This window comes from Falco biarmicus, chromosome 11 (genome assembly GCF_023638135.1).
Source record: "Falco biarmicus isolate bFalBia1 chromosome 11, bFalBia1.pri, whole genome shotgun sequence".
Taxonomy (NCBI): Eukaryota; Metazoa; Chordata; class Aves; order Falconiformes; family Falconidae; genus Falco; species Falco biarmicus.
Genome location: NC_079298.1, coordinates 32,608,629 through 32,632,757, shown reverse-complemented (window position 1 = coordinate 32,632,757; position 24,129 = coordinate 32,608,629). Strand labels below are relative to the sequence as shown.

The 24,129-nt window shown below is 44.6% G+C and overlaps 1 protein-coding gene across 9 annotated transcripts in view; it reads left to right on the top strand.

Moving 5' to 3' along the window:
- RABGAP1L (RAB GTPase activating protein 1 like) overlaps window positions 1-24,129 on the top strand; it is a 254,822-nt gene that overhangs the window by 212,220 nt on the left and 18,473 nt on the right. The window contains exon 1 of one of the 9 annotated variants that reach the window (XM_056355832.1): window positions 5,085-7,170. The exons of 7 other annotated variants lie outside the window; for them this stretch is intronic. In XM_056355832.1, the coding sequence (XP_056211807.1) occupies window positions 7,060-7,170 (111 nt within the window). In that variant the 5' untranslated portion in view covers window positions 5,085-7,059. Of the gene's footprint in view, window positions 1-5,084; window positions 7,171-24,129 lie in introns of those variants that run through there. One more of the 9 variants, XM_056355831.1, reaches the window with a different exon arrangement.

The window sequence follows — 24,129 nt, the reverse complement described above, 5'->3', positions numbered from 1 at the left end:
AGGTGACCGCGTCATTGCGCTCTCCCTCTGCAGCGTGGCAGGTTTGTAAGGTATTTAACAGCACTCTGGAGAAAACTTGACAGGCAACATCACAGTAATAACAACAATGGTAATACAACTTCCACGTTTGCATTTTTCATTAATTTCACCTTTTTTTTAATCTTCCTCTGGGAAGTAGATAAGGGCTGTTAACCCATCTTTGGGGAGGGGAAAGAAAAAATAGGGAGAGATGTATCTACCTTGGGATGGAAAGTCAGGTGTGGGCTTAGAATGAGAAGCCCTGAGTTCTGGACCCTGTGTCTTTTCATGTGAGAGATGTTCACTATTTAATGTGCTCCTTGATATTAATTAATATCTTTTGTTTGCTGATCACATGCTGCAAATTAAAAGACAGCAGAACATGGGGGAAGGTATGATACGGATCTATACTTGCTACTTGCTGTCTGATTATTGTTGATACGAAGCCTGAACTAGCTCTGTTGCTCTGATGAAGCTTTTGCTTGATAAAAGTTGGCTCTACTTGCACTAACTTGCAGGCTATTTGGGTGAAATCCCTGAATCATGCTATATTGAAGCCAGGCCAGAAATCCATATAAATAATTGCAAGTGCAAAGCATTCCTATATACCTGCTATGATAATTTTCTTGAAAAATATGCTTGACGCCATTTTTTTTCTTTTCAATACCAGTTGAAATGATAAATGCAACAAATTTAAAATACATTTTGCAGGTTAGATTAGATTATTGTTGGGTTAGAGTCAGTTTATTATGGAACTTAGCTCTCAATGGCATTGGCATGGTCTGAATGCCATACAAGCATTATTCAGTTGGATTAATAGCCCCGGGGAATATATATCGGAGACATTCACGATGGCAAACAGATTGTTTGTCCCTTCAGCAGCCAGAGGGACTTGTTTGTACTGATTTGTCTTGGAGGGGATGGAATTTGGAGACACTGGCGGTGGCCCTGGGGCAGCTGGGGAAGGTCCCTGGTACATGGGCTTGCTCTTGGACGGCTGCTGCCTCCCTCGTTGGGGTGTGAAGTTGTTCGTGGTCCTCTGCCATCACTGAGCCAGGGGGGAGATAAAAAATGGGTCCCCAAAGAAGAAGGGTGGAACATGAAACAGGTGGCTGAAGCCAGCTGCTTTCCAGGAGATGACGCTCAAAGTCAGTTTAGGAATTTCTGCCTTTTCCTTCTAAGTGGTTTCTGTGGGGCTGTCTGCCGTGCAAATTAGCGCGGCCCCACTCAGGTTGTGCGAGGCTGGAGTAGGCGTGCGCATGTTATAGAGCTCACCAGTACCACCCCTTCCCTTTGTAAACAGAAAAAAGAAAAGAAAAAAAAAAACCAAAATCCTTTATTTTGCTAAAATAAAAAGATGGGAAGGAGGAAGTATTCTCAGCTCCTTTTTAAACCTCAGTCGGTTACATCAGGTTCTATGCACCATTTATGCCCCAAATATGCTGTAAAAACCTGTTTTTTTCAACAGCCAAAGGCTAGGATTTCCAAAATCTCACAGTAAGATTCAATATTCCTTTTACCTGGTAGCGGTACCGGCTCAAGGATGTCAGGCTCTTTCCCCAGCCCCACTGCCTCCATCACCCATCGCACCGCGGCTCGTTGTGGGGCCGGGCAATAAACTGCACCAGTGGTTCGGGCTGGTCAGAGCCCCGTGCTGCCTTTGCTGCTGGAAGAACACAAACAAGCAAAAAGTCATCCCAACTCTAATGCAGGTTCTTGGCAGACAAGAAGGAGGTTTGTTAAGTGAGGTATTTCTGCCAGGCGGCTGATGTTTGAGGGAAACGTGACTGAAGAGGGGAGGTAACTTCTAGTGTCCTTAGAAAGTGATTGTGGCAGTATGGAAAAAAAAATACGGACACAGAAAGTTAAAATGTGGGTTTAATTAATCAAAAATCAGAAGAGAGTTGTGAATTAATTTAAAAGGCTGCAGAAGAATCTGGAATGGACTGAGCTGACTAAATATGTACCTGTACGCTGGCATCCCAGCTGTGCTGCTCTTCCATCTTTTTCAGGTTCGTATGGCTTTTAGAAGTCAAACGGGTGGATTTGGTTTAGGCAGCTTCATGCCCTTGTTTAGCGGTAATTTCAAGTTAATGTAAAACTCGAAATGAAGTGCAAACTTGACCCAAACCTTTTCTAACTGCGTTAATAACCACCTCTTTGAGAACAGAACAAATACACAGTACAGAATTAATGGAGAATATGCTTTTATAAATACAGGGAGTGACCTTCAACAGGTTGGGGAGGTAGCAGCTGGCCTGGCCTTCCACCCTCTGTAGATTGAGGGGTGAGGCTGATGGTTTTACTTCTTTTAATAAGCTTTAAAGATCATCTAGGAACTTTGTGGAAGAAAATCCTTATGCAGCAGTTGTTGCATGGGAGCAGGACTAGTTTTTGTGTGGCACGCAGCTGATTAGGGGAGGCTGGGAGAGGGGAGTTGGGGTATTTTCTGCTCCGTTCGTTTTAATCCATAACAAAGCAGATGTATTTATAAAGGTTCCTCCTGCTTTTGCAGTGAGTTTGCTATTTGTGCTTTCCCGTAAGACTGAAGGAGACCTGGGCGATAGTGCTCTCTCTTCCTTTGGGCTTACAGTAAATAATTCAAGAGGCAGAGCTGGCAACAGAAAATGAAGACTTAGAAGTCCTCAGCTTTTCCCTGTGCCGGGCTACACGTTTACATGGAGGGGGAGCACACGCCAGCATCACTGGTTTGTCTTGAATGCCTCTGCCTCAGCAATTCCAGCCACGCTGGGAGAGAAACCCTCGCTCTGCCCGGCGGGATGACTTTACTGGCTTTAATCTGTAAAAATCAGTTTATAATCTTGCCCACTTTCAAATCAGGAGAATGCAGAGTAGCTGCAAATTGGGAGGATTTACCCCTGTAAGTACATATGCTGAAGCACAGCAAGCCCAGATTTTTCCACACATTTGGAGGATTATTTTAAACGAAACACAGGTGCATACACCCACTTCTTTGGGGCTGGGGGGGCGGAAATAGGCCGTGTTATTTGACATTTTCAATTAAAAAAATAAAACTTGGAGAAGCCATAGCGGAACTGCATGTAGATCAGCCTGAGCCTGGCAACTGCTTTTCTCGAAAGGTGTGGGGCATTGCTGCGAGCAACGGCTTGGCGTTCATTTCTCACTTTGAATCCCAAAACACCTCTAAAGGTATTTACCTTCTGATGTCTAAAACTGGAACAGGGTTATGAATAAAAGCGCAGCCTTCTGAAAGGCTGCACCGCCACAGCGGTACACGCTTTGCTTCTTATTTCCCTGGGATAAGCAGGCGTGCGAGGGACGGGCAGCTGCTCCCCCACCTTTCACCCCAGCACGGGTGTTTGGGGTGGCCGAGGGTCCGGCACAGCACCAGCGCTGCGGGGGTTTAGTGTGTGGACAGAAGATCTGGGCTCTCCGCCGTTCTCTGGTGGTTGGGAAGCCCTTTGTGGGCGAGGAGAGAATGGAGCTGTGCTTTGGGATTCACAGTGTTTGATGTGTAACCCGGTCTTTTTCACCTGCTGGTTGTGTTTGAAACAGTTCTTACAGGTCATTACTGGGTAAGGCAATTAGGGAAAGAGCTGATACTACCGTTATTCATTCCGATCTGGGGGGTGGGGGGAAACCCCTGTAAACTTATCTTGAAGACTGCCAAATGCCATTCCAAGTGCTCTGAAAGGAGTTTTATGTTTCCTTATCTGAAGACTGCTGTGATCTTCCCAGTTTCATTAATACACGGAAAGCAAATCACAGAAAACGCCTTTGCATTTCAGAAATGTGGTGGCAGGAAGGGAGAGCTTAGCAAGAAGCTGCACATACCTCACATACGTAACGCGATTTCTGTCTATCAGAAGATCCTATCCCCGTCAGATAGCAGCAAGACATTCCTGGGGGTGGAGTGAGAGTGAATTTATCTTGGGAGTGAGCAGGATTTGGCTTTGCTAAACTGGCTGTTTTGCTCAATTCAGGAATTTTCCATTCATCTCTATTATCCACCAGTATATAAATCCCAACAACTGTAATTAGGACTACTTACCTTAATTAGTTAAGTTTTCTGCAGCTCACCTGTCCTTCTGCTGGCTCTCCTTTGTCGGCCTGACTGCTTGGTTGAACCGCTTCTCCAAAAATTCCTGCTTTGGAGGTATGCTTTCAAACCTATGCCATGGAGGGGGCTGCGTTCCTGTTCTTTGAGGGAGGCTACTGCAAGGTAGACGCGGTGTTATACGGAGAAGCGCTATTTGCTTTAAATAAATATGAAGCTGCACTCTGTGGTTTTTATTGTCTTTTGCTAGATTATTCATCACTTCAGCACTCAGAAAGCCTGGCTGAGGGGAAGGCTCTGTGCTGAAATGCTGGGAGGAGTGTGTTGTGTGGCCTGAGAAGGCGGTGAAGGGCATCTCTCTGCTTGCCTTGTCCTTTCCAGTTCCTCTGGCGTGAGCATGCTACCACTGTGTCTGGGTGGACGGATTTGCTTCAGTCGGTTTCATTCAAAAGATTTAGTTTAACTGGTTTGATACCTAAGATGATGTGCGCTGATTCAGGTTACAGCACAGACTGTTATCGCGGATGTAAATTGCAGGTCCACAGGGATCTGTGGGCAGCTCAGCTCCATTAGCTTGAAAAGACAGCTGAAAAACATTCTTTTTAAAGTAAAGATATGCATTAGCCAACATCCAAAATCAGTTATTAGTTCCGGCAATGGCTAGTTAGAACATGCCAAAATTACAAACCCTCTGTAGATATGAAAAAAAAACCTGGGGGGGGGGGGGGGGGGGGGGAGTGTAGGTTCTGGTCCATAATTCCTTATAAATAGAAATGCCTGATGGTGAAACCAGGGGAGGGATTCGAGTAGCTGCAGCTGGGGAGTGCGTCTGATAATTTGCATTCCCCACCTCCTGCCCTTATTGCAGAATTAAATTGGTCTCTCATTAACATGGGAATGTTTGTTGTTGTACCGCCTGCTCTCTCCCCTGCGCCTGTTCCAACGTAAGGTCGGTCCCTGTTGGGAGCCTCCGGAGCCGGTGCCAGCAGGGAGGGGTTGTGGGAAGGGACTTTCTTTACCTCTTACAACAGGTGCCTTTGTCAGCACACCTCAGAGGCAGCCAAGGAGGAGCCACTCTTAGCCTGACGCGTTGAACTTTTGCTACAAGAGCAAATAAAGGCACCCCATGAGGCAGTGGAAGCGAAGAGGAAGCCGTCATTTCAAGGGCTTCGGAAAACCTGGGCAGGATTTAGCACAGCAGGTATGATTTTTGCATAGGTGACACGGAGAGCGATCTCGTGAGCTGGATATCGGAGCTTCGGGATTGGCATCTAAAGCATTTCTGCTGTGGGAATTAATTGGAAAAAAATTGCAAGCCTTTGAAGAAGAACTTTTAAAAACGCACGATGGGTGCATTTCAAGGAAAAAATACCTTTCTTCTTCCTGCAAGGGTTAAGCATGATCAGAATCTGCTTTATTCTCAAGGATTTAACCTCAAGTGCTGCGGTTTTTGTTTGCCATAAGCCTATTAGAACTCTGTTTCCTAGCAATAACATGTAATTCCCCCCCACCCTTAAGTGAAAGACGTGGTGGGGTTTTAATCCTGTACGCTACAGCTGTTGCTCAAGTCTCCTATTCAACTGCAAATAGCACCTGGTGCTATTTAGATACCTGTGTAATCTTTGATAAGGATACTCCAAAAGCACAGGAAAAACAGAAAAGCAAGGTGGGTCTGACCCTGTTTATTCTGGAAAGCGAGAGTGTAACCATATGCTACCGCCAACTGAACTGGAAATTTCTACCGGATTTGCTGCATCCAGCACATATTCTTTTTGAAGATGGCTGAAATGATTTATGTTTCTTGATCAGGTGTGATTTTCCACCAGGAAGAACTAAAGACTTCCAGAGAAGATAAAAATGCGGTGAATGAGTCTAAGCAGAAGAGGTGAATTTGGTTAGGAGCTTTACCTTGTCTGAGTGTCCTGAAAGGAGTTTCTTTTGGAGTTGTTTTGTTTGTGTTTTCGAATCACTTACTATTTTCTAGATTTTTTTTTGTAGTTTTGAGAATACAGATTTTCAGTTATTTTTTTTCCATTTTTTTCCTTGCACTGTTTTAGATAATGTTACGATAAATGAGTTGGAAAGTGAGGAGCAATTTGGAAGGTACCTATGCTGTTTAGGACACATAGACAAGAGGTACCATGTCACTTCTTGATTAAAAGCAAACCAATCCCCACTTCAAGTTAAAAACCTTCAACTGTGGGAAGTTTTGATTGTGTATGTTGGGTTTATTTCACTTGTGGTGGTGTGAGTTTATTCAGGGAAGAGCTTACAGCCTTCATTACATTTTGCATTGCTGTTTTACCCTCTATGACAAATGGAAACTGAAAAACTTTTTGGAGGGTTGGGATTTGATGCCATCGGTGTCTGCGTGGCACAAAATGCTGTTCAGATCTAGTGAGTGGTTTTAAAGACTTTAAAGAAGAGGTTTAGAAACTTGTGGAAAAATTCCAAGGAATGCCTGAAAGAAATCATCATTACACCCCTCTCCATGAATTTACAAATAAGCCAGAAGAAGCAATTCATTGGAAAGCAAGACTCTGCTAACAAGAATATCAGCTTTTGTGGGAGAAAACCGGATCTAAAGAATAAACAATTGCGACAAAGCTTGAGGAGAACAGAACTGATTCCAGTCCCACTGTCAAGCACTGACAGATCTTTTCTTGCTTAATAATAATCTGGTTTGGCTACTGCTTCCTCATCCTGAGCCTCAGACTGCAGTTAAAGCAGGTTCCCTGGCCTTCCCCAAGCTGCAGCCAGTGCCTTTTGCAAGTTGGGTGTTGGGAGGGTGAGCAGGTGTTTCAGATGTGCTTCCCGTGATACCCAAAGGCGCCCTTGAGAGGAGGACCCCCAGGGGAGCTGGTTTGCTGGGTCATTCTCTGGTGACGCTCCTTCCTCATTAGCTTCTTCAGGTGGGTGTGAGCAACCGACACGGAACTGAGCCAAGGTTCAGCCTTGGATTGTCAACCTGCTTGGGCCGCTAACGGCAGATTGCCAGCAAAATGATGGAAGAAATCTCCATAACGGTGGCTTACGATGCCCATGTTTTTAGCCAACTGTATGATGAAGACTTTCTGGCCAATCTGGTGGCAGTCAGCAAACCCAAATCTGTGGTAGGTGTTGCTCTTGCTCCTTTGCCAATTATGCTTAAAGTTATACTCTGTCCAGTGGTTAAGTCCTTCTGCTGGAAGCTATTTGCTGTTTAGTTTCTCTTTTTATTGCTTTTTCAGAAATTTGCTGTCATGCATCAATAAAAATAATTGATGTCAGAAGAGATAAGATTGTTAAAATAAGATCTTTCTGGGCTACTAAGTTTAGAAGAAGGTGATTTGCTCAGTATGAGAACAGTTGAAATAATATTGAAATAATAGAAATAATAATTAAAGCAGCAAATGACTGAGCTTATCTATCCATGGAATCAGCACTAAATGATATAAACACTTCCTTTGCCTTAGCACATCAGTTAAAAGTTCAGGGCAAATGCTCAGTGTATGCCGAGGATGTGGGGTGTAGGTCACCATCATCACTAAATCTGAGAGAATCTATTCCTTGCATGGCACTGGTGATGTTACACTTTTATATGTTCTCCTGAAATCAGCATAAATATCTGTAAAAACTTTTTAGTTAAATGGCCGCTTCCTTTTTTCATAAATAGCCTATGTCTTTGTGTAAATGACACGTATAGTGTGGTCATCTTTTTCCCTCATGGAGATCCCAGCCCCTGTGGGGAGCTGCATTCAAGTCAATAAAGTTAGGTTCTGAGGATTGGTGCCAAAGTTCATCTTTGGTCTCAAATTCTACAGATGAGTCCGTGTGGGAGCCAGTCCACCTAGAAGCAGTCAAAGTAAGGCTTGGAAAATAAAAGTGCATTTACAGGTGTTGAGCTTAACTTGAAGGCAGATACCGTTAAAAAATCAGTCTAAATACGAATCAGGCTAATTCTTTGGCCACCCAATGAAGCATTTGTGTTTGCACACTTCGGTCTGTGTATGTGTTTGTGTCCAGGCAGTTCACTAAGCTGTGACGAAGGGAGGTGTTCTCAGAAAAGGAAAAATTTGCTTTATTGCTATCTTGTGTAAAACCTCTCTGCGCACAGTTCCTGCTTGGGTTTTTCTGCCTGTCCACGCTCAGGAAATCTCGGGTGCACGAACTCCTCTCCTGCGTCTCCCGTTAGGCTGCTGGACTTAATCCAGAGCTCTGCCCAGTCCCTTTTATTATGGTGCCTTTTTCTGTCTCTGGCCTCCTCTAGGCTAGAATTTACAAGGCCCGTTAGAATAGTTAAATAATAAATATGGAAATCCAGTGCAGATAAAATTGTTACTTTATTATGACCTGGATGGAGACTGGGCTCCAAAGAGACTTTAACTTCACCGGGGTATTAGGAGTTACGTACTTTTCTCATGCTCGTGTTTTGAAATAGGTGGTATACTTTAGTTAATTTAGTTTTTTACTATTTACAATTAGTTAATTGTCCAGGCACAACCTTTCCTCTTCTTCTGCCTTAGCTGATTGCTGGGGCAGCATTTATGATTCTGACTAGAAGCCGAGAGAAGTATCCTTCAGACAGGTAGGGATGCTGCAACAGGACTATCGGGAGCCGGGTGCTCGCGGAGAAGGTCCCACCGGCGGGCTCCGGGAGAGCCCTTCGGATGAGTTTCTTGGAGCAGGTGATGGTGGCAGTGGGGTTTCCTAGATGCCTCCTGTCCTGAACTGCTTGTGTGGGCTAGAGCCTGTACTGCAGTTGCTTAAATTAAAATCCTTGTGGTAGGAAAACATTTCATGGATGGCTTACCCTATAATTTCAGTCTTTGGAAAGTGCTACTGAAGCTGGCTGGGTGATGGCCTCTGAAGTTTTGTATAGCTTTGGAGCAAAAGTACCGGACATTGCAATATGTATCTCGCCGTTCCTCCGGGTCAGCTGCAAGTGGCTGCAGGAGACAATAACTGGTATCAAGAGCATCACGTTACAGCTCTGGCTGGTTTTTGCCACTCTGAAAATAACACTAAAAGAAAAAAAATTCTCTATGAAGTAACTACTTATCTCCTAGTAAACGGAGATACTTACACGGAACAACCATGGGAGGAAAAGTATCATTATTACTAATATTTATCAGATGTGAATGATTGACTTAAGTTAAATACATGTTCTCACCAACTCTTTTTTCCTGGAGTATTAACATGTTTCGGTGCATTATGTACTAGTAAATAAGTTAAGAAATGTGGGGTTTGCAGGGTTTACATAGGAAATACTTAACTACCCATTTAAATGGTTTTGAATTGTATTAACTAAGCAAATAATGGTGCAAACAACCTGAGGAGGTTTAAGATGAAGCTCGACAGGATTATAATAGGGTTAGACAGTGCGTGGGAGCCTGCGCTACTAAGGGACGGGACCTGATGACTCAGAAAGTTTCTTTCAGTTCTCTACTGCTATGTTTAATCATGGGACAAGTTGCCAGCTGGGATAAGTTGGGGCAAATCCCCTCGACTGTCCTGGTCATTCTACCAGATTGCACAAAGGTATGTACTGTACATGAAGTAAGATTCTGCAGAAGGAATTTGCAGTGTTTTTGTTTATTCTGAGAGTTCATGTTAATAGCACATGTATTTTTGCAATCTGGGATTCATCTGTTTGTTTGCAAAATCCAGGCTTCATATAAATTTAAAGGAATTTCTACTATGCTGCTCTGGTTGCAGAGTGAAGTTTAAAAAAAAAAAAAAAAGTTATTTAAAGGCTTTCATTCTGTTCCGTGGTTTGGATGGCAGGATCGTTATCGCTGTAGTTCCAGAAATCTTGCAACTAGTAACTCATAGTTACTTGGGTAGTGCCATAGGCACACAGAGTCTGTCTTGCACAGAGAGCGCCACGTGTTACGACATGAGGTGGCAAAGGGTTAATGCCGAAACCAAACCAGGCCCAGCTGGTAGCTGTTGTGGGGTGCTCTTGCTTGAGGGCAGCCTTGCCTAACCTTCTGACATGTCCGTGGTAATGAACTTCGTTAGGAAAATCAGAATTATCCGCTGTTGTCCAGGTCCCGTCAACTCTATTCGTATTTTTCAGTGGCAAATATGAATTTTTCTGTGGAAGGCGTAGCAGTGGTTTTGTAGCATTGCTTTGATGCACATAAATAGTAGACAGTGGAACAGTTTGCAGATGATCCGAGATAAGGGGTTTTTAAATATACTCCAAAGCAACGCTGTGTGATAGCAATCCTCCAACATATATTTTAATAAAATTAGTCATATTGCAGTGTGACCATGACACATGGTTGTTTTGCTGTGTGGTCCTGCTTTCGAGATTTCCAGTTATTCTGAAACTGCTTCGTACAGACATGCAAAGCGACCTACAAAAGTGGACTGCTGTGTAGTTTGTGCAAGGACTGCGTAGCTTTACTCTGGGGAATTTCAATTCTCGACTTATCTGCAGAAAACTTGGACCCAAGGGGTTGCAAAAATGGTATGCTAAGTGGTATAATCCTCTTAATCCAGGGTTGAAGGGCATTCTTCTGGAGAGCTTTGCTGTATTCTCATTTGCCTGCCTGCCTGGTGTTTAGCGCTCTGTTCAGGGGAATTAGCAGCCATTTCATACAAGCGATTTGTAGTTACACGCCAGCAGGCTCTGCCGTAATGATTTCTAGGCTCTCAATTTCCCGTCAAAGCCAAACTAAGGAGGTTCAGAGCGGATGGGTGAACTGCAAATGGGGTGAAGAACTAGGTGGCCTGGCAGGAGCACAGGGCATAGCGGTCAGTGGGTTTAACAGGCGGCTGGGTAAACGTTTCTGGGGTTTATAGTGGGACTGGGACTGTTTAGCATCTTCAGGCCTAGACACCAGAAGAGGATGTGCCCTGTTTTTCAAGTGGCAAAACCTTCATTTTCAGGCAGCAAAATCCAGAGAATAGGTGGTGGACACACGGAAAGACAGGTCTGCTGATCAGAGGAACCTCAGCAGGGGTGGGCTGGACTTCCTGAGGTTCAGCAAAGGCAAGTGCAAAACCCAGGGCTCCTCCCTGGGCAGAAATAACTCCATAGTCTGTGCAGGCTGGGAACCAAACGTCGATAGTATCAGTGCAAAAAGGGCGTTGGGAGTCATGGTGGGTGGCAACAGGAGCGAGCAGCGTGTGGGGACAAGGGCGGGCTGGCAGCGTGTCGGGTGGGATGCTGATTCCTCCCACCCAGCAGTCCTGAGGCTGCATCTCACACGCTGAGTCCAGGTTTGAGCCCCCCCAGAGGAAGGGGTGCCCTGCTTTTGGGTGGGATAGAGTTAATTTTTCTTCTTGGCTGGCACAATGCTGTGTTTTGGATGTGGTGTGAGAACAATGCTGATAGCACACTGGTGTTGTAGTTGTTGTGGGTCATGTTTACACTATGTCAAGGACTTTTCAGTTTCTTAGGCCCTGCCAGCGGGAGGGCTGGAGGGGCACAAGAAATGGGGAGGGGACACGGCCGGGATGGCTGACCCGAACTAGCCATAGGGGTGCTCCATACCATAGACCATCGTACTCAGTATAGAAACTGGGGGGAGTTGGCTGGGGCCTGGGCATCGGTCAGCAGGTGGGGAGCCGTTGTGTTGTGCGTCACTTGGGGCTTTTTCCCTTCCCTTTGGATTGTGTTCCTCTCCCCTTCTCTCTCCTTGACATTACAATTGTTGTTGTTATCATTGTTATTATATCAATTATTAAATTGTTCTTATCTCAGCCCTCAAGTTTTACCTTTTCCCCAGTTCTCCTCCCCATCCCGCTGCAGGGGGGCAGGGAGGGAGTGGTACTTAGTTTCTGGTGGGGGTTAAACCACAACAAAGGGATATTCAGAGCCCAGGTCCGGCAGAGGAGCCCTGGGAGGGCAGGGGGCAGAGGAGCCCTGCGAGGGCAGGGGGCTGACCGCAGCAGGGAAGGGTGAAAGGGTTGGGGCAGCTTAGCCTGAAGACCAGAAAGCTCAGGAAAAGTGATCTGATTGCAGTCTCCTGCCACCAAAAAGAAGGTCCTGGAGAGGCTGGAGCCAAACGCCCTTCAGGGGCACACAGTCAGGAGATGAGAAGGAATGGTCTGGATTTCCAGCGAAGCAAATTCTGGCTCAGTGTAAGGGGAAGCAGCGCTGCCCAGGGTGGCCCTGGCTTCTCCGTCCTTGGAGAGACTCTCACGAGCAGCATGCTCTGCCTTTGAAGCTATCCCTGCCTGAGCAGGAGGTTGGTCTGTGCCTACTGGAGAGCCCTTCCAGTCTACACTTTTCTAAGTCTCTAACTCTTGCAATGAGGAGGAGCTGACAGCGTTTGAGCTTTTGAAGACTATTTTTCCCTGGGTGGCATTAGTGCTGGCATGCTGCTGCTGTTGCTGCTGCCAAAGGAGCAATAAGGGAGCTTGGGTGGTCGCTATTAGAACTGGCTGTTTTCAGCAGATAGAATCCTTGCCTGCGCCCTTCCCTGCTCTCGGGATGTCCCTAGGAGTGGTCTGGCCTCCACTTCTTCCTCCTCTGTGGGGCAGGAACAGCCAGATTCCGCCCTGATCCTCTCACCTTGTCTTTGGAGCAGAAAAAAATTTCTTTTTTCTGCAGATAAATAAGATACACAGATAATAAAATAACAAATTTTATTTATTAAGCAGGTGATGCAGAAAAAGAAAAGCTCTAATAGTTTTTGTCTTTCCTTTCCTTTGATTGCTCAAGTCCCTTGGCTTTTGTGATTTCACGATGCAGCTGCTCTTCCTTTAACTCTAAAATTTTTAAACATTTTGTGTATTCTACTCTCGCTTGTCATCCTTCCAGCTTCACAACCTTTTCTGTGATTTCTTTTGCCAGTACAAATCTTGTCTTCCCAAAAATTCAGGTGAGACATGTTTATATGGAATAGCACATGTTATGTTTACCATCACCTAAATTTTTGTTTATAAGAGTTCTACATGTTTATTCTGCTTTAAGGAGTCAGCCCCACAACGTTGTTGTCTTCCCCCAGAAATCATCAAGATTTGAAGTCAGTGAAGGAAACTGCTTATATAAAGTTAATTAAATGGATCGTTGTATCAGACTGTGGTTTGCTTACTACTGTATTTTAGGTTTGAGAGTAGAACTGATGTGCACAAATACTAGTTTGACGGCAATTTTTTCTCAATAAGACTTGGTTGGCACCTTTTGATGTTAAAACTAAATGCATCAAAATGAAATCTCTTCCTTCCTTGGATTTCCCATGTTTTAAAGTCTTGGAGTTCCAGCATATTTAGGAAAACTGGCGCAGCTTCTGCAGTGACAGTGTTGAAAGCCCCGTATGTGTCATATACGAATCCTTGTAGCCTGAGAGGAGGCAATGTCCCCGCAGTGGGTAAGCTCCTGGTCCCTCACGCTACTAAACCCAGGCTTGATCATGGAGTGGACACCCTGATAAAACTCGCAGAGTGCTTGTTTAACATACACAAATCTGGCCCTAAATGTGGAACACATAAACAGGGAAGAAGCATCTGTTTTATATTGTGGTAACCTGTAGCTGGCATAGAATGTTATTCTTCTTCATGTTTATTTGACCTTCATCACTCATTTGTTATTCAATATGAAAAGTAATAATCGGTACTAAAATACCTTCAACTATTTATATTGCATCGCATTTGTTTTCAGCTGTCTTAAACCTTCAATGCGCAGCACATTTTTGCTGCTGCCTGTTATTAAGTGGAGTAGAAACCATCAAAGGTGAAGCCGTAGCCTGTGGTATCTGTGCAGAAAACATGGCATTTGGGGAGTGGGAGGGCAGGAGGGGCAGCTCCCCACTCCGTGAGAAGCCCTCAGGTGCTGCTGCATTGCGCCAAGCACTGGTCTTTGGTATCGCACCAGTGCACATCAGCCCAGTGGTTTCCCTGTTTGGCATCCAGGTTCAGTTGCATGGAAATGGGAGAGCTGGTTCATCCTGCCTGTGCCTTCACAGAGGTTACATCTTTCAGCTATTGAAGCTTCTCTCTTTCATCCAACTTTATTCCAGTAGCATTTTTTGAAAATTAAGAACTATTAAATGCTGTTCTGGAAAAGCATCCAGCTCTCACTGGGGTGTAACAGGAGGTGGGAAAGGTATCATTTTCCATGGTAATCTCTCGCTGTTCAAAATCTCGTTTAGATTCTTTCTGGTTTCTGCTTCCCATCTTGGATCCGGCATGTGGTTTTGTACCCGGGTACAGCATTCTGCACTGTTACTTATTTTATCCCTGTGAAGGTACTTGCATGCTGCGACCAGCTCAGCTGTCCGTGCTGTCTTGTGCAAACTGAGGAGCTTGTGCTCTTAAATCTCCTGCTGCGAGGCATTTACACCCTGCGCAGCACAGTGGCTCTGCTCCGCATCCTCTTAATTTTTTATTTTTTTTCGCCCGACTGCATCTTCCAGGACTAGATGCAGTATTCCAGTATTGGTCTCACTGGCAATCCAGGATTAAAACTTCCCTAGTCACCTTGCTTTTTCCTATCCTTGTACATACCAGGGCTCCCATTAGCCGTTCTGCCGCAGCCCAACTCCGCGTTTGCTCGCTGCAGCTTCTCCCCATACCAGTGTTTGCTCCCAGCCCCACGCTGTGCTGTGTGGCCTCCTGCGTGGGGCCGGTGCAGCTGCCCTGTGGGGCTGCTGTTATGAATGGCACTGATACAATTAAAAATTAGAAGTGGGGGGAAAAAAAAAAGCATATTTCTGAAGGATTATTTTGGTCCGCTTGCCATCGAGGAGTGAGACAAGAGGGAGAGCCAGGTCAATGGCTGGCATTCACAGCACATGCCTCTCATTCCCCCCCATCCCTGGTTCTTCCCAGAGAGCAGAAAAAATACCAAACTTTTGGAAAAGTCTGAACGGTGTTTTCCTGGGGCTGAGCCCACCTCTTCATGGGATTCGACCCCAGCTGGAGGTCTGTGGCTCTGTGCTGTAGGTAAGCCCTGCGTCCTTTTGGTCTGGAGTCGGCACAGCGGTGTGTTTCATGCGAGTATGCTGTTTCCAGGAAGTCAAATATATGTCTGCAATTTTCTGGCCCTTCTTCTTGTTCTTTACAGCTCTTTCTATCCATGTGTCATCTGCAGATTTTATTAGCAGGACTGTATTTTTCACTTCCAGGCCACTGTACTGTTTGATAGTGCTGGATCTTTTATGAGTCCCAGAAGACAGCCTTTAGAATGTCATTAACCAAAAATGAAAAATGTTATTGAATAATGATTCCCTTTGACAATGGCTTTTTGACCCATTTCCTAAGCTTTTTAATTCATGCTTTAAGGCTATCGGATACTCTTCTGGGGGTTTTGTTGGTTTGTTTTTTTTTTAATAGAACTATCATGTAGTCGTGAAGCCAGAGCTAGAGAAGACTTACAACTGTAAAGTTACTTTTATCAATCAGTCCTGTGAATAAAGAATGAAATAGGAACTACAGTTTATAGAATTATGTTGCTGTGGAGCCAGTTCCGTGCCTCAGCTGCACACTCACCAGCTCTGCAGAGCGTGGGTTTCAGCCAAGTCCGCCGGGTGGTTTGATTTGTGATACTTAAATACTGGGAATACAGGATTTTCTTCTGGTCTGCATGAATCTCTGCTGGTTTAAGCTTTACAAAACTCAAGAATTTAAATTTTTGTCTTCTGCTTTTAGTTTTAGTTATTTTTTATTTGTTCCACATTAATATGTTATATTAAGTTTTTGTTTGTTTTCTCTTTTCTTCATGTTTGAAAGCATTCCTTATTGCTGCTCTCTTATTGTCATTGGATCCAGAAGGAATTATTTAAGCAATGTTTCAAATAGACATTTTATAAATAAGAACAGAATCTTTGTGATTAAACATTCAAAAGCGGAACATCTCAGTATTTTGGAGCTTCCTCATTTTCTTCTTAAAAGGAATTTCAGGAAAATTGATGCAAGTTTTTCTGGACACTTGAGAAACTGTGCTTCTGTTAGTGTCACTGTGTTAAAAGCCCATTTGGGAGCAGAAATTTGAAAAAAGTTTCTAGACATTATTGGTTCTATAGATCTTTAGTTTTAATTACCTTGAATGTGTTGGGTATCAGCATGGAGCTTTGCAATTAAAGAAGAGCCAGGTGGTGAGTTACTTTGTGAGGCCATATTTCAACATTTAAATGCAGAAATGGTTAAATTAGAATAAAGAACCCACAGGTGAGGTAGGTCAGGTGTGACTGATACAGCCACTTCGTACCTGTTAGATACAGTAGTCATCATATTAAGATGAGAAAATGAAGTGGGTCAAACGAGACATGTGAAGCTCCTGAACTCTAAGCCTTCAGCTTTCTTCCCTCCCTTGCCTTTTCTCGTGGATTGCCATTAATGTAACACGTAACACCTTAGTAAAGCTATATACAAACCCAAAAGCTTTGTTGTGTACTCATAGCAAATGCAAAGTTTGCGTATTTATGGGTGTTCTGTCAGTGTCTCCGTGATCGGTAGTCACCAACTTTGAAAGGAGTGCTAAAACTAGATGAAAAGGTAGTTAATCCCTTTTTTCTTAATTTCTAATTACTTAATTACTTTGTAATTTCTTAATTACTAGAAAATGGATTAGAAAGTTTGAGTAGGTGAATGTGGTGGTTAAAAATATTCTGTCTTCATTGCCTACAACTATTTTCATTCTTTTTGAACCTGATTCTTGGAGGAATTTGGCATAAAGACAGTGCTGAGGTTGGAACAATGTAGTTTGGTGGGTTTTATCTTGTTCAGTTGGTGCTTTCTTGCACCATTCAATACACACATTTTTTTCTTTGTTGCTTCCTTCTAGCTGTGTCAACATGAACTCACAAAGAAAAAAAGCCACCCGTGTTGGCTGGGGTGCTGGTTACGCTGGTCGCTGAGGGTTTAAAGCCGTAGGCTTGTCTTTTGTGCTGAGAAAAATCCAGATGGCTTGATTTCAGAGTCATGGGTTAGCTCTGCCAAGACAAAGCTCGGTGTGTATACACAGCGTTGCACTTTTGCTACAAGGTAGACTCACCAAAGTAATCCCCAGTTACCGTACCGTGGTACGAGGTACTATATTTGTTTGTCCTTCACCTTGGAGATCACAGAAGCTGAGTGCTTAGGCAAGAACAAGCACACAGTGATCACCCTCACTCAGGTTGAACTTCCAGAGCAGGTCAGGCAATACTGGAACAGGGTAACAGGAATTCAGTTATCCCAGAAGTGGGGGCCTCATTCTTTCCATGGCCAGAGGAATGGGAAATGGAATAGACAGACCTGGGACAGAGAGCTCAGAAAAAAACAGAAGAGAAGGGCCGGCTGGCTTCTCTGCTGCTGGTACCCGGGGGTTGAAAATGGTGGGAGCCAGATGCTGCTGCTAATACTAGCTGGCTTCCTTTTCCACAAGGAGTAGCTGTTCTCCCTCTGTGGGAGCCCTTTCTGTTGTAGACCTCCCTTCAGTGGCAGCAGGGGCTTGGCTTGCCAGCTGCGGCTGGTGGCATGGCCACGCTTCAGCTACTGCCCTCAGCCCCTCCTGCCTGACGCCAACTTATTGCTTTTGTCGGTGCTTAAGATGCTCGTGGGATTTTCCATGCGAGATGATACAGCAGAAGGTCTCGAGTTCACCAGTAATCGGTTAGCTTGACAGGGTCTCGGCTAGACGTAAAGGATGAGCATCGGTCTCCACGTGGGTGAAGTGGCACGCTCAGCCGGCGGTGCTAGCGGTGGGGTGGGGCCATAGCTGGGCCAGCGGAGACCACAGAAGGTTGAAAAACCCAAAAAGCAGCCTTGTGTATACAGGTGTGCGAATCGGTGCGCCTGCTCTGTATCTCTTGGGGCTGACGTGCGGTGCTGCTGCGCGCTCCCATCCCCAGGGGTGCTCCCCAGCAGCCCCTTACTCTACAGGAATGGCTGGCTGGTGTTCCTAAACTGCTGGCCACCCTTCCTCCAGTTACCCGCCAGATCCGTGCCGAGGTGTTTCGCCAGTACCACAGTGACTGAAAGGTGCAAGTATGGCAAAACCCGAAGCCTTATTACAGGCAAAGAGGAAATCTCAGCAGGTGAAGGATTAGAGAGAGAACAGAGGAGAGCAAGGATTCATTACTGCACTAAGATGCTGTTCCGTGCCTCAGCGAGCGTTTCTGATACCTTGGAAGTTGGACACTGTCCCACTTGTTTTCAAAATGCTGATCGTCTAATGTGCGGTTTTAAAGAATTTATTTATTTATTTTACTTTGGGGTTTTAGCAGTTGTGTTTATGGAGCTGGGCAAGCAGAAAAAAAGCAGGGCTTTTGAGAAGATGTGGTAACAGCGTTAGTTGCTGAAATAAAGATAAAAGTATTTTATATAACAAGGGACTGTGGAGCCCTGAATGTAAGTATGTAATGGTTCAGCTGTTATATAGAAAATGTATATATTTTTTGTTAATGGCATAATGCACTGATAGGGAATTGCTCTTAGTAACTTGGGAGTTTGAAATACTTAAAGTAATGAAAGGTGTTTTAGCATCAAGGGCCTCACCACACATCAGAGAAGCCTGATGGTGATTTTAAAGATGCCAATTTAAAGTGTGACAGCAATACAGTTTTCTTGATGCTGTGACACAGAATTGATCTAAAATAATATTAACACATAGAACGTGTGTTCAAGGAGTACGTGAGGCTCTTTACTGGTGAATATAGCTCTACCTGGCCGTAGGGTTCAGTTATGCTCTAACACCCATCCTCCATCTCAGGAGGGAGAATATTTTTTTTTTTTTTTAATCTTGTGCTGGGCATGGAGTGTGACAGGAGCCAAGACATGGCTCGGTAACTCAGCAGTCAGGATCTAGCCTGGCAGACACCGGTCCCAGGTTTCGCCACCCTCCTGCAGGTTTCAGAAGACACACTCAGCTGGGGGTTTATTAGCTGGAAGCTGTGGACCCTGCGAACTAAATACATTCAACATGCCAGGTTTTACAGCCTTGATAATACCAATATTTTGGACTTGGCTACTGATCAGTTGCTAGCCATGTGTCAGTACTTTTCCTTAAGTGTGCTTGTGGGGTAGGTCTGTGTTAGTTCCAGGATAAACAAGGTTGGAAAGTGAACCTGAGGTGGTTTCTTTGCTTAGTGGTACAAGAAAATCACCGGGGACTTCTGAATTTCTGATGGTGTTGTCCCAGGGATGGTGGAGAAGGCTGCGCTTGCCTTCCTGCTCGCCCTTCTCTTCTGCTGCTGTGATGTGCCAAGCAGTACAACCAAAGCTTTAAAATTATTGTGGGCATGGGTTAGATATAAATCAAAATGAATTATGTACCTCTGAATGGGGGGAGCCGAGGGCTGGATTTTGCATAGTCACTGAGGAGATACAGGAAACCCTTCACACCAAGTCCTGTATACCAAAAGGTGTAAGAAAGACACAAAATCCCCTGGAACTCTTACGTTAGGAGGTGCCAACCAATGAATAAATTCTGTGCTGGAAAAATGGCTGGTGATCATAGTAACTGTGTTACCCAGAGCAGGGCCTTGTCCCAGGCGGCTGGTCAGTGTCAGTTCCCCAGTTACCTGGTCCTAATCTGTGGCCTCGGGATAGATACGCAGTCTCATTTAGCCTATATAGTCGTTTGTGACAGAGATCTCATTGCTCAGGCATTCTTTGAGTTATGTCGAATAATAAAAATGACCTGTACACAGATATTTTCCATCTAGAATGTTCCAAATATTGGTATCCTTAACCACAGTATTCCTGTTGACCAGAGCCAATTTAAATGCAAAATAGGTGCTTGCTGACAAAGTGGATATAGCTGTTTCCTTTCACGGTGTGCAGCTCAATATTAAAGCCCTTATCTGTACGCGTGAGAGGAAGCACTGTTTGTCTGGCTGAGCTGCTAGACATCAGCTGCAAGGATAGAAAATAATCAGCCATTTCCAAGCACTGCTTTTAAGCCACTCGGGGTGTCTCTTTTTCGCTAAAACAAATAGAGTTGAAGTGGATAATAAGCCCTCCATATCTCAAAGTGAAAATGAATTTTTGAATGCTGAAAACCGTTTTGAGGATCTGAAAAGGAGTGTTTTGAAGAATCTGTGCCGCAAGGCAGAACATCCTCTCCTTGAGCCTTTTTGGTTGTTTTTTTTTTCCCCGATGCAGATTCCCCTGCAGTCAATAGATGCGCGTCTCGAACATGAGCACTGTGGTGAGTGCAGAAGTACACACCGCTGTTTAGAGCTACAGTCCAGGGAATCTGAATTTTGTTCTGTTTTCCTGAGTTGCTGCTGGATTGCTGTACAGTGAGGCTGATTGAGGTCCGTTCGGTCTCCGCTTACTCTTTAAACTTGGTTAGCTGCATTGCTAGCTGAGCCTAACTAAGCAGATATTTCAAACAGCGGGGCTATGGAAAAATAATGGGGTTTGCCAGGTTCAGCAGGTTTCGATGAACGGAAATATGTTGTAGAGATTAAAAACTGACAGAAGGATCTGGTGTTGGAAACCATCCAGCATCACTGGCTGCGTGGCTGCTGCCGTTCTGAATCACAGTAGAGCGTGCAGGTATGCTATAGATTTTGCAACCTGCCTTTACCTTCTTCTTGTAAATTCCTGTGGGTGTCTAAATTGCAGTTGAGATCTTTTGATAATGGACTTACATGGAAGAATTAAATAAAAATAAAAATTCACAGCAAAGCTGGTTTCCTTTGCCTCCAGCCAGCTTTCAGATTGGATTTGTGTTATCCTGAAGACTTTCTTCAGGAGGTCTTACACCTACAGAGCTGGCAACGAGGTGACTTGCAGAGGGAAGAAAACTCTCCCCCTACAAGGAAAGAATACTTAGGTGTGCTGGTGTGGAGCAATCTGCTTTGCTGAAGTAAAAAGAGCATTTCTGTTAGTTCTTTTTTCCAGTCGTGAGGTGGAAGAGAAATGCTGTTCTGTGCAGGCACTCAGACAGGCACGCACTGAGCAGACGATCTCTCCAACACAATATACATTTCCAAGGAATTTGAGGGAACATCTTCCTGCCAACATAGACGGTAAAATAGCATCTGACATTTGGGGCTTTTATTGTGCTGCGTGCAGCATGCGAGCTCAAGGGAAATAACGGCACCATGGACCCACCTGGATCCACGGCGCTGAGAGGTGGCTCGTCAGCCCCAGCACGGCAGTTTGTGCTGCAGGCTTGCCCGGAGCCAGGCTGCAGTGAGGACCCTGCTGGAGTCAGATGATGTCTGAGAGGCTGCTTCACAAAACTTAACCGCTCACCTCGCCCCAAAACCAGGGGTTAGATGTTTAATGAGATTTAAGGTGTGGTTTAGAGTGGGGGATGTCTGGATCCTGACTGCGATGCTGCAGCTAGGTGAAACACTGATGAGGGCTGTTCCACTTGATTCAAACCTGCGGTGAAACAGCTTGTGATCAGCAAGCCCTTCACCGCACGGTGACAGAAAGAGAAATGGGAATTCTTCAAGCTATGCTACAGCTTGTGATTTTTCTTTAGGTAACAGCTGATTTTAATCCCTGCATTTTTTTCTGCAAATTATGCTGCAGATTTTCTTCTCTGTGGACTACCCATCACCAAGAGAGGTTTGTGAGGAATTAAGATTTCCCCTTTTTCCTCCCAGATCTCATGCTTGTGGCTAATACCTCATTGGAGGTACAGTTGTTCGGGTTGTATGGCATAATACCTAAATATGACATCCGCTCACCCCCTTTAAAGTCTAATCCAAGAGACGAGTCTGTTGTGTCAACATGTTACTGTGGGGTTTGTTCTTTCTTTTTCATTCCTGCATCTCTCAAAAAGAAAAATGAATTGCTTACCAACTTCTGGATTTTACTCCCAGTGACCGATATCACAGGATACTTCATCATGCCTTTGGGCAACCACTTTTTAGGAAAAGGAGGATACAGTTACCCATAGCAATGACTGCACAGAGCAGCAGAGCACTGAGTCAGTTTCTTCGTATGCTTTTGTTACATTAAAGCCTTAATTTGGCCTAATTAAGTGTTTAAATGGAGCTATATTATCCTTCTTTGAACCTGATTTAGTTGTCTTTTAAATGTGGAGTATTAACTGGAACAAAAAGATACAGCTTTTGAGTGTGAACTAAGATGATGCGTGGGATCTGAAATTGTTGCTAACCTGCTGAGGTTCCGTTTAAAGCTCACTGTCTTCACAGGACACACTTCACAGAGCCAAGTGTAATTTTGAAATTCACTTGCTTTTAGCGTTGTTTTAAATCAGTGTGAAGACACCTAAGTATGCACAAGCATAACTTGGGTCTCCTCAAGAGGGGCAGACGTGGCAGGGGTTTAGTGAGAGCCTCTTGCAGCTGGGGCTCCTGGCTGTGTGCAAGGGCTGAGCTGAGCCCGAGTGAGCTGGAGCTGGTCCTCTCGCCTCTGAGCCGGGCTCCTGGGCATCACACGTGCTTGGAAATGGTCCTGCTTTGCAGCAGTGAGAAGAGTCTGGGCTTATCATGGGGACCGCAGCCTGGGGTGTGTGTGTGATGGATGAATAAAAGAGAAGCTGGGCTGCAGCCAGTGGCTGTGGCTGCTGTGGGTGCTCGCCCAAAGCAAGCTTGGCAGTCTCCTGCATCGGTCACCAGCACACGGTGCAACCCTGCCTTTGGAGGGATGCAGGTCCCTCACCTCAGTCTTGAAATACCAAGCAAATCCATCACCAGTGAAACAGAAAATTAAGTCACCTTCTTCAAAGAATGGGAAAGGAAAGCATTGCGTGTTTGGCTAATTGGTTTTTTTTCTTTTTTTTTTTAACTTGCACATTGAGGTGAGAGCTACAGAGGAAAATGTACAGAGTGCAGAGATCACAGAATGCTGGCTACATTGTTGGTGTGGTGGTACAGTATATTTTTGGAGTGTTTATGCAGTGCTAGATAGAGAAGTGGGAATCTGGGAGATACTGTGTTCAGCCTGTCATTGTGGCAGTGCTGGAAATCAGAAATCAGGTAATAGGATTTTCCTGTCTGGATCAGCCCCTGGCTGTCTTCAGTATGTTCAGGAAATCACTTTACATCCCTGCTTCCATTTCCTTGGCTGTCAAATGAACATAATGATAACTGCCTCCTCTGAGTGCTCATGCTTCAATACAGCAATAAAACATTTGGGGGGAAGGAGTCATAGGTGTGTGATTTATTAATCCAGCAAGGTCAGGCTGAACTGTCTGTAAACAGCGAAAGAAATTGCAAAACGAGGGAGAGGTCTCCTGGAGCTGGGCGGCTGCCGACGCGTGGCACGCTGCCCACGCGCAGGGCTGCAAGGGAAGGTGGAGCAGATCTTCCCAGCCCTGTCTGAGCAGGGGGGCAGCTAAAAACAAAGTAGGTTTGTTTCTCACCTGCCATGTTATCCTCTCACTGCAGTGAGTCCTTTGCACGTTCACTGTAGTAGCCTGTTGGGTTTTTTCAGGAAGAGGTTTTGCTTGTTCAGTTCTTCCGCGTGGATGTTTTATTAAGATGCCCTGCATGGCTTTTTCTCTATGTACGACTAGTTGTGACATGATTTTGTGCTTGAACGTAATAAAATAAAACGAGTCAAGGAGATAAGATACTGAGATAAACAGATGAGAAATGTTTGTAAACCGTAAGAGTCTCCTAAATTTGATAACCATCAGTTCTAACCAATATACCCAACGGTGCTAAAGAAAGAAGAAATCAATACTGCAGAAGCTTTTACAGAAAATTTATGAGCACACTCTGTGCAGGATCAGTCCATGAAGATTGAAGCATAGCTAGCACTATGCACTTATGAAAGGGCTTACAGAGAAGTCCCTTGTTGAATTCACAAACTGTTCCAGGGAATTAAATTGGGGAATATGGAAATGGGCTTTTTAATTTATTTATTTATTTATTTATTTATTAGTGTATACTCAGAAGAAGAAAATGCTGGAATAAATTATCAAGCTCCTTTGAGTAATGTAGCCAAACAGACAGTAACAGTGAAGCATAGTCCCTGCCAAAGTCATTAAGCATATCTGTTCAGGTATCTATTTTATAAGTGGATTAGTATGGACTGGTTTCCTAACAGGAATTTCTCCCCCCCTCCCTCCAACTCCTTAAGACAGACTTTCCCTGTGTTTAGGTAACTGCTTTCCAATTAAGGCAAAGTTGTAGCATAAATAGATGTGAACACGCCTAAGTCATGGTACCCTTTCAAAAAGCACAGAAGCAGTTTTCTGTGTTGCAACACGATGCTTA